The sequence below is a fragment of the Nycticebus coucang genome, chromosome 9, assembly GCF_027406575.1.
Source record: "Nycticebus coucang isolate mNycCou1 chromosome 9, mNycCou1.pri, whole genome shotgun sequence".
NCBI lineage: Eukaryota > Metazoa > Chordata > Mammalia > Primates > Lorisidae > Nycticebus > Nycticebus coucang.
In genome coordinates, this window is record NC_069788.1 from 46,701,989 (window position 1) to 46,711,532 (window position 9,544).

At 44.0% G+C, this 9,544-nt stretch overlaps 1 protein-coding gene across 3 annotated transcripts; it reads left to right on the forward strand.

The window, feature by feature from the left end:
• Nucleotides 1-346: 346 nt before the first annotated feature.
• LOC128593174 (HLA class II histocompatibility antigen, DO beta chain) lies at nt 347-9,105 on the forward strand. Of its 3 annotated transcripts, XM_053600958.1 has the most exons (6): nt 347-509; nt 2,849-3,118; nt 3,581-3,862; nt 4,346-4,456; nt 4,708-4,739; nt 4,916-9,099. In XM_053600958.1, the coding sequence occupies exons 1-6, from the start codon at nt 419-421 to the stop codon at nt 4,976-4,978; spliced, it is 849 nt and encodes a 282-aa protein (XP_053456933.1). In that variant the 5' UTR covers nt 347-418; the 3' UTR covers nt 4,979-9,099. The 3 variants fall into 3 exon arrangements, with proteins under 3 accessions (XP_053456933.1, XP_053456934.1, XP_053456932.1); XM_053600959.1 differs by having other exon boundaries at nt 2,900-3,118; nt 4,708-9,105; XM_053600957.1 differs by having other exon boundaries at nt 4,708-9,102.
• The last annotated feature ends 439 nt before the right edge of the window (nt 9,106-9,544 follow it).

A 9,544-nucleotide genomic window follows, 5' to 3' on the forward strand; every position in this document is an offset into this window, starting at 1 on the left:
CAGCACCTCGTAGGAAGGGAAACCTAGTGGTCAGAACAGGCCAGGGACAGGGCTGACCAAGGATGGTGGGATACATGACAAATAATTTGACCAGTTCTTCTAGGGCCCTATATTATGCAGAATATTTTTTTTCCTTCTTTTTCCAGTCCATTTTTTTGTGTACCTAAATTATTGTCAGTGATTCTGCAGCTAACAATTCTTGAGTGGTTTAACACAACCTTATGAAAGTATTCTACCTAGCACCTCATGATGAAAACTCTCCTATCTTGATTGGTTATCAGTCTGAGGAGTTTCCAATCCTGGGGAAGCCAGAAAAATATCTATCTCTTAATGCATATATCTCGGCTGCATTGTGCGAGGGAAGGCCTAGTTTGAAGAGGCGGATGATTTTATCACCTCATTTTTTTCTCTCTACAGAATGCGTTCTGGCTGGGTCCCCTGCATGGTGGCTCTGCTACTGAATCTGACTGGGCTGGGTTCCTCCCTGACTCGAGGCACAGACTCTCCAGGTAAGAACAGAGCAATATTTTGGGGGTGTGTGCAAGAACTGGCATGGGAAAGGATGCCTTTCCCAATAGGTCCAGGCCACAGACCAGACTGGAAGTGGCTTCTAGCTTCAAAGAGCAGTGCTCTTCCCTTTGGCAGAAAAATACTCCTTCCCTTTTCACCACGTACAGACACTTCTGGGAGCAGGGACTTCCTGTCCAGAGCCAGGGAGGCAGGAAAAAGGGAAACATTTCATCTCATTTGGGGTTCTTAGCAATGTTTGTATCTCATTTGGGGTTCTTATCAATGTCGGTTGGGAGGATGTAAAAGTTGGAGACAATCTGAGAATAGCTATAATACCATTCTTCAGCTAGGATTTTACTCTGATGATTGACAGTTTTTGTATTTATCCAGTGGGGGTCTATGTGGACAAATGAAATTGGAGACAAAGGTTGCTTCTTCTGCCATTTATTAGATAGAATTGCACTAAATGGTTTTGAGAAGAGAAGTGATGCCTTATCCTTGTCCTCAGGACAGAAATTATTTGTCACTGTTATTTTTCTAGCTGAGGAGACAGGCTATGCAAACATGAAGCGATTGATGTGCGGCCACGAAAGCGTATATTACAGAACAGACCCCTCTTTGCATGACAGTTTCATTAAATACAAAAGAGGAACAAACTTGAGGAGTGGGGTGGATCCTTGTTTTTTAGAGAATAGAAACTACTCTGAGTTTATAATGCCCATTACACAACACGATTGAAAAAAAAGATCACCACTTATTTTAAATGATGATGGACAATTCAGGCTCTAGGAGGAAACAGAGAAGAACGTAAATGCTGAAGAATTGGAGGTTGGCACCTCACCTGAATTTAGGTTCTGAGTGAGAGGTGAGCGTGCTGACCTGGGAAGGTCATCCTTCTCTCAGCAAGGCAGTCCCTGGAGGAGGCCCTTGAACTCAGAAATGAAAGTAAATTTACAGTTTACAAGGACCAATAGCAATTAACCTTCCAGGCTCAATTGGAATGTCATTTCTTTCTTTCTTTTCTTTTTTTTTTTGAGACAGAGTCTCACTCAGGGTTGAGTGTCCTGGCATCACAGCTCACAGCCACCTCAAACTGTTGAGCTCAAGCGATTCTCTTGCCTCAGCCTCCCAAGTAGCTGGGACTACAGGCACCAGCCACAACGCCCAGCTATTTTCACTTTTTTTTAAATTTTTATTTTTATTTTTACTTTCAGCTTGCTTGTTTTTTCTTCTTTGTTTGAAGTACTGTTTCTTTTTTGTTCATTTTCTTCTTCGTCTGGCGATGCTGTCCCCTTGCCTCCCCAGTAGCTGGGATTACAGACGCCCACCACAACATCTGGCTGTTTTTGATGTTGTTAGTAGAGACAGGGTCTCACTCTGGCTCACTGCTGTTGATACTGGTCTCGAACCTCTAAGCTCAGGCAATCCACCTGCCTCGGCCTCCCACAGCTCTGGGACTACAGGCGTGAGCCACCACACCCGGCCTTCACTTTTTTTTTTCTTTTGAGACAGAGTCTCACTTTATCGCCCTCAGTAGGGTGCTGTTCCATCACAGCTCACAGCAACCTCCAACTCATGGGCTTAGGCATTCTCCTGCCTCAGCCTCCCAAATAGCTGGGACTACAGGCGCCAGCCACAACGCCCGGCTCTTTTTTTGTTGGAATTTGGCTGGGACCAGGTTCAAACCCACTACAGTATATGGGGCCGGCACCCTACCCACTGAGCCACAGGCACTGCCCCCTGGCTATTTTTAGAGACTGGGTTTTGCTCTGGCTCAGGCTGGTCTCCACTGGTGAGCTCAAGCAATCCACCTGCCTCGGCTTCCCAGAGGATTACAGGCATGAGCCACTGTGGCCTGGGAATGTCATTTCTTCTGGTCTTTCCTGACCTACCTACATTATTAACACCATTTGAATATCCCTTTATTGTGGTGGTTGTTTTCAAGTGCATAGAATTGGGTTAATCCCATCCAGGAGATCGTAGTAGGTAGGTGTAAATCATCTCTCAGTTCAAAGACTCTCTCCTGTTGCCTTGTGAACACTCCCATTCTCTCCTCTCCTTGGATAATTCATTCTAAATGTGTCTAGCATGTTTTTATGTATAAAGGTGGCCTTTAAAAATAAGTACCATTGTTTTTCAGCGGGTATTTAACATTTTTTTAATTTTAAAAATTCAATAAATGTCACTGTTCATTCTGTTTGTTTGCTCACTTAACCCCAGGCTTTTGAGCATATGGAGGCCAAAAGGTCTCCTCCCCCAAATCTGTGTGTTCTGCCATCATTCCCCAGGTTTTCCCGGGGGTGGGGGCTGGTTCACAATCTTTCTTTTGGCTTTCCAGAAGATTTTGTGATTCAGGCAAAGGCTGACTGTTACTTCACCAATGGGACAGAAAAGGTGCAGTTTGTGGTGAGATTCATCTATAACCTGGAGGAGTACGCCCGTTTCGACAGTGATGTGGGGATGTTTGTGGCCCTGACGGCGCTGGGGCAGCCTGATGCCGAGCGGTGGAACAATCGGCCCGATATACTGGAGACGAGCAGGGCGTCGGTGGACACGCTCTGTAGACACAACTACAGGCTGGGCGTGCCCTTCACCGTGGGGAGAAAAGGTGAGCTGGAAGGGGGGCTCTGATGGGCTTCAGGAGTGTCCCCCATGTGAACGTGGCTGTGGCCCTTCTTGCTTGTAAGAAGCAATTTCTGCTTCAGGATAAATGGATATGAGCAGGGGAGTCTGTGTGTATGTTCTGTTTCCAACTACAAGTCACTTGTTATCGTCATGGTCAGATCACTGGGATCTTGGTCCCAGACCCCCAAGACTGCAGGGACTTTGCAGACTAGAATATTCTCCAATAGAAGTGGTAATTGTGATAGTACCTCATAAAGTTTAAGTCCTCCTTACAGGCATTGACATAACCTGTTTCTGAGTCATGGGGCTGAGATTTCTTTACGCTTCCAGATTCCACTTGGCTGATATGGAAAAGAGATTAGGGGTAGCAATAGTCCCTAAAGAAACCCCTGTCCTGGCTTGGTGGCTTCTCTTTACAGTGTCTCATTTTCCTCTCCCTTCCTAGTACAACCAGAGGTGACAGTGTACCCAGAGAGGACCCCATCGCTGCAGCAGCACAACCTGCTGCTCTGCTCTGTGACTGGCTTCTATCCAGGGGACATCAACATCAGATGGTTCCGGAATGGGCAGGAGGAGAGAGCTGGGGTCTTGTCCACTGACCTTATCCGGAATGGAGATTGGACCTTCCAGACTGTGGTGATGCTGGAAATGACTCCTGAACTTGGAGATGTCTATACCTGCCTTGTTGATCATCCCAGCCTGCTGAGCCCTGTGTCTGTGGAGTGGAGTGAGAATTAGTTTCTTGTACTCTCTAGGCCTGACTCGGGACTATGCTGACTCAATTTAGCTCCTGGGTCACCTCTGCATTCATCTTCGTACAATGTGGATTCTTCTTTCCCTTGATCTGGAAGAGTCACAGAAATTGGAGTCCTTGGGTTAGGGTAGGAGAAAACATGGCAGACATCTATTCTCATATCTTCTGAGGAATGAGGAAGTCTAATCCCCTCGTTACATGCTGCCAACCATGTGAATTGTTTTTTCTAAAACTTTGGTCTTCTTATTTAGGGGGCATTCTTATGAGCTCTTAAGAATCAGTAAGAGGTGGGCAGCTACTCTATGAGTGCAAACTTTGGCCTCAAAGAACCGTTGCTAAATATATTCTTTCTGCACATAGCATTAGATTTTGCATCCAGTGCAGACTCTGGGGTTCCAAGAAGGTGCACTTAATATTGGGGAGATTTTTATTAACTTTAGTACCTGTTTCCTGTAGGTGCTCAGTCTGATTATCCTTGGAGAAAGATGCTAAGTGGAGTTGCTGCCTTCCTGCTTGGGCTGGTTGTCTTTCTGGTGGGGATTGTCATCCACCTTAGGGATCAGAAAGGTAATGTGCTTCTGAGGAGCACCCAGCCTCCTACCCCCTGGCTCTCCCACTTCGCTAACATCAAAGAGCTGAAGCAAAGATTGCTGATTGTACTTCTCTGGGACTACAGGAATAATGTTTACAGATGCCAGGGCATTCTCACGCTAAGCAGAGATGGAGTTCTGAGATTGCTGACCATTTCCTATTCCTCAGGACAATCACAACATTTGGTCCTAATTAGGGCAATTCATTCTTCTTTTGATTTTTTCCAGGTTATGTGAAGACACAGAAGTCTGGTGATGAGGTAATGTATATTTCCTTGCCTTTGGGTGGCAGAGCATTCTCTTGTTTCTTTGGCCAGAGGAGACACTATGGGGATAAGGAGGCATAAGGTTGACTCTGGCTGGGTGGTACTGTTTCCTGAGTCCCTGAAATGGGAGGGTCGAGCTGCCTCATGACCCTTCATCACTGTCCTCACAGGTCTCAAGAACTGTTCTCCTCCCACAGCCATGGGGAGAACCTCCTCTCACAGGTTCTCATTGAAGTTTCTCACTCTGGAGCTTGAAGTAGTAGCAAGTGGCCTGAGTTTGAGGTGAGGTAAAGGACATTGATGAGACCAATGTTCTTGGGGTGACTCTTTCCTGTGATCCTTGGAGGGATCCCCAACCAATTCTAGAGTTTTGTGTTCCAAGATGATGTGTCTCCCACCCATGTGGCCTTCTTCTTCCCACTCGTATACATCATTAATCCCCATTACCTAGAGCACTGTCTCCTAAGGCCTAATGCCTTCCAGCCTCAAAGCATGTACTTTTACTTTTCTGTGGTCCAGTTGTAACCCTGTAAGTCATGATACTAAATCTTTCTCTTTCCAACTGCAATCCCAGTCTTCAAAAGACAAATGCTCAGTCACCTGTTTCTTTTCACTGTTTTTAAGAAACTTTTTATTATAAAATAAAACAGAGATACAGATAACCACATGGAATGTACAATTTAATGAATTGTTTAAGGCAAAACCCCTGTAACCACCATTCAGATCAAGAAACAGAACTTTGCCAGTAACAGCCAGAGTCTTCATGTGCCTCAGGTCAATCAAAACCTGTCCTCCCCTCAAAAGTAATTGTACAGGACCCTCGAGGTAACTTCACTATTGTATTTCTTTCTTTCTTTTTTTTATTTTCACACATACATGTGTTCATTAGGCTTCCACTTTATGCCTTCACAAAATTAAAAAGGCTTAAACTTTAACAACAATAACAATGTTTAAGACGCTATTGTATTTCTTTGTATTCTATCACCACGCATGCGTTCCTGGACACTACAGCTTGGTTGCCTTTTTTGGCTCTTATACTTCACAGGTTTCTCCCTCTTCCTTTTCTCTTCCTTATGATTAATCTGTGGAAAAGCTTTTTGAGCTGTAGAATTTCCCACCCTCTGGATTTTTCCAACTGCATACACATGGTGCAGTGGGATATGTCCTGTGTCTTCTGCATTTCATGCAAATTGTCACCTAAATACAGAGGCTGGATCAGACTCTGGTTTGATCATTTTGGAAAATCTGTAGGCAGTGTTGCAGTTTTTCACCATGAGATGCCTAATGTCAGCTGTTTCTCTTTTTGTTTGCTAGTAACCACTGATGCTCATTGTCTCACTCTTTGAATTTAATGGGGAATGCAGAATGGTGATAGTCTAATTCTATCATTCCGTCTTCATTTATTGGCTTTATTACCTCTATGGAGAGACACTTCCTTTCATTTACTAGTGCAGTGGTTTTCAACCTTCCTAATGCCCCGTCCCTTTAATACAGTTCCTCAGGCTCGGCGCCTATAGCTCAAGTGACTAGGGTATCAGCCACATACACCAGAGCTGGTGGGTTCAAATCCAGCCTGGGCCCACCAAACAACAATGATGACAACTACAACCAAAAACAAACAAACAAAAATAGCCAGGCGTTGTCGTCCCAGCTACTTGGGAGGCTGAGGCAAGAGAATCACTTAAGCCCAAGAGTTGGAGGTTGCTGTGAGCTGAGACGCCATAGCACTTTACCCAGGGTGACAACTTGAGACTCTGTCTCAAAAAAAAAAAAAAAAAAAATACAGTTCCTCATGTTGTAGTGACTCCCAACCATAAAATTATTTTTGTTGCTACTTCATAACTGTAATTTCCTACTGTTATGAATTGTAATGTAAATATCTGATATGCAGGATGTATTTTCATTGTTCACTACCCACAGGTTGAGAAGTGCTGTACTAGTGGGTTACTCACTGGTAATGTGGAAAGGCAGGATCGATGTTTAACTCTCCTTTTATTTGCCAGTTGCTTAGAAAACACTCAGACTGTTTCTCCTCTGCTCTTACATGACAGCAGTCATTAACACAGAAGAGTTCTATGAACAAATGCAAGGATATTTTTTCTTCACACACCAAACAGCAGATACTGTGGGTATCCTCTAATTCAATTCCAACACTATCAACCTACTGCATTTTCTGCATAGATCTGGAATTAGCCATTCCACCCCTCCCTCCAAAATTCCTGGTTTATTTTAGAGGGAAATGTCATTTAAGACTGTCCCTACCCACTTTCAGATACCTATTACAAGTATCTGGGCCTCTGGAAATTCTGAGCTACCAACTTCAAGTTGGGGTTCCCACAACACCCTTTTTGCATTTGATCAATATTTTTGCGTGGCTCTAAGAACTCAGAGAAATACTTACATTATCTGGTTTATTACAAAGGATATGCAAAGGCTACAGATGAAGAGATGTGTAGGACAAGGTATAGGGGAAGAGGCTTGGAGCTTCCATGCCCTCCCTAGGTGCACCACCCTCCAAGAACCTCCACATGTTCAGCTATTTGGAAGCTCTCTGAAGCCAGTCCTCAACTCTGTTGAAATGTGACCAGCCTCCAAAGTATGGGGCAGCAGCCTCTCTGGAATGAGGATTGTATTAGCCACAGTCAGAAGGGTGGAGGAAGACTGGAGTCCTGCCTCTGGGCAGGTGAAAGGAAGGCAGGAGAAGGCCAGAGAGATTCTGTCTCCTGAAGCCTCGGGTGCCCATCATTATAACCAAAGACTGTAAAGGGCTATGAGAACTACAAGCCAGAAACTGTGGGCGGAACCAATGTATGTATCCTAATGCTACATGAGTTTTCAAGTTAGTGCACTGGGTTTCCTACCATAATCCACAAGATTTTACTTTTCTTTCATTATGTTATCAATGTATAATAAACAGAAGGATTTAAGTATATTTGATAGGTTTTGATCTGTTGCAGTTTTTAACCTTGTTGAAGATAAAATTTCTCTAAGTGGCTACTTGAAGTTTCCACTTACCAAAAATGAAACCAAGTTCCTTGGACACAAGGCTTTTGATAGTTTCTTTGTTATCTGGTATGACAAGGTGTTTCTAATTCATTCTGTGCATTTTCTGTCTAGACCTGGATCAGCCATTTATTCCAGAAATCCCAGGTTTATTCTAGAGGGAAATGTCATTTAAGACCATAATCCAGAGTTAGGGTGCTTTGTCCTGCTGAGCTCCCAGCAGGAGTTGCCCCAAAAGCCTCAATAGGAGAGTTCCCATGATGCCCCACATTATTGCAAGATGGGTCAGTTGGGCTTGCAAAGAAAGAAGCACTAAATGCCATGGTGACTGGTCCACAGCATTTATTAGGGAAACTTATGTACAGAGTGGGCTGCTGAGTCATAGCCTCAGAGGGAGAGACAAAAAAGGGATGCTTTACCTGGGAGTGTCCACAACCAGGGGGCCAGGGTATGGCGTCTGTGTGAGAGTTTAAGAAGTTTGGCTCAGGGCTGGGACCAGTTTCTTTTCACATTTGGGGCAACAACTTAGACACCTTTATCAGTGTCTGGGAATGTTCAAGGCCAGGTTTGGGTTGAAGCCTGCTGGGAAAAACTCACAGCTGGCTGGGTCACAGCGTGGGTCAGGGTACTCTGATTTTTCAATCAAGACACAGAAAGAAAGCAGGGGTTGGGAGGAGTTTAGGGGACCATGGAAATTGGTCCTTGTGTCAGACCTTTTGATTGGAAATAAAAAATAACATTTATATATGTACAATTTTTAAACAAGTTAATCTCTTCTATATTACATCTGTATCTCCTTTCTTTTCTACCAAGAATTCTGGTTTTCAGGGACACAGGGACAGAATTAGAAAGTCCATACTCATGCATTTGCTTTCCCTAAATTAACATCCATAACAGTCTAAGGATCACAACACTCATACCACCAACAAAATGATTACTGAAAATAGTTGAATTGTTTTTGGCCTTTGTTCTTCCCATAATCCCTCCTTTCATAGTTGAACTATACCTACATTAGTGGATCCTATACCGTTACATAGACTGCTTGGTCCCCTTTTACTCTTAGTCCTGTGAGTAGTGGTACCTTCGATGCTCACCATTGTTTCTTATGCTGATGTCCCTGTTGTGTGGTGGTTTTCAAGGCTTGGTCCATGGACCTCTGGGGGCTTCTGGGATCCTTCCAAGGGGTCTGTGAGGTCAAACTAATTTTGTATCAATACTAAGATATTACCCTCCCTGGAGGTAATGGAGTGGGGCCACATCTATGGTGCATCTTAGAATGGGTACAGGTGAAACTTACTAAATACAGAATACAAATGCCTACATACAGCAACTAAGAAAATGCCATGAAGGCTACGTTGAACAGTTTGATGAGAATATTTCAGATTGTATGTGAAACCCGCACATTGTACCCCTTGATTGCACTAATGTACACAGCTATGATTTAACAATAAAAATAAGTTAATTAAAAAAATACTAAGATATTGAGGTTGTGTGTGGTGGCTCATGCCTGTAATCCTAGCACTCTGGGAGGCTGAGGTGGATGGATTGCCTGAGCTCAGAGGTTTGAGACCAGCATCAGCCAGAGCGAGTCCCTGTCGCTAAAAATAGCCCAGCATTGTGATGGGTGCCTGTAGTCCCAGCTACTTGGGAGGCTGAGGCAAGAGAATCACTTGAGTCCAAGAGTTTGAGGTTGCTGTGAGCTATGATGCCATGACACTCCACTGAGGGCAACAAAGTGAGACTGTCTCAAAAAAACCAAAAAAAACAAAATACTAAGATATTACTATTATTTTTTA

What these genes read in the sequence shown, in the direction of transcription:
- LOC128593174 (XM_053600957.1), top strand. Translation starts at nt 419, where the DNA reads ATGCGTTCTGGCTGGGTCCCCTGCATGGTGGCTCTGCTACTGAATCTG. An exon ending in CTTCACCGTGGGGAGAAAAG is followed by an intron (nt 3,119 to 3,580) that starts GTGAGCTGGAAG and finishes CTCCCTTCCTAG; the next exon opens with TACAACCAGAGGTGACAGTG. An exon ending in CCACCTTAGGGATCAGAAAG is followed by an intron (nt 4,457 to 4,707) that starts GTAATGTGCTTC and finishes GATTTTTTCCAG; the next exon opens with GTTATGTGAAGACACAGAAG.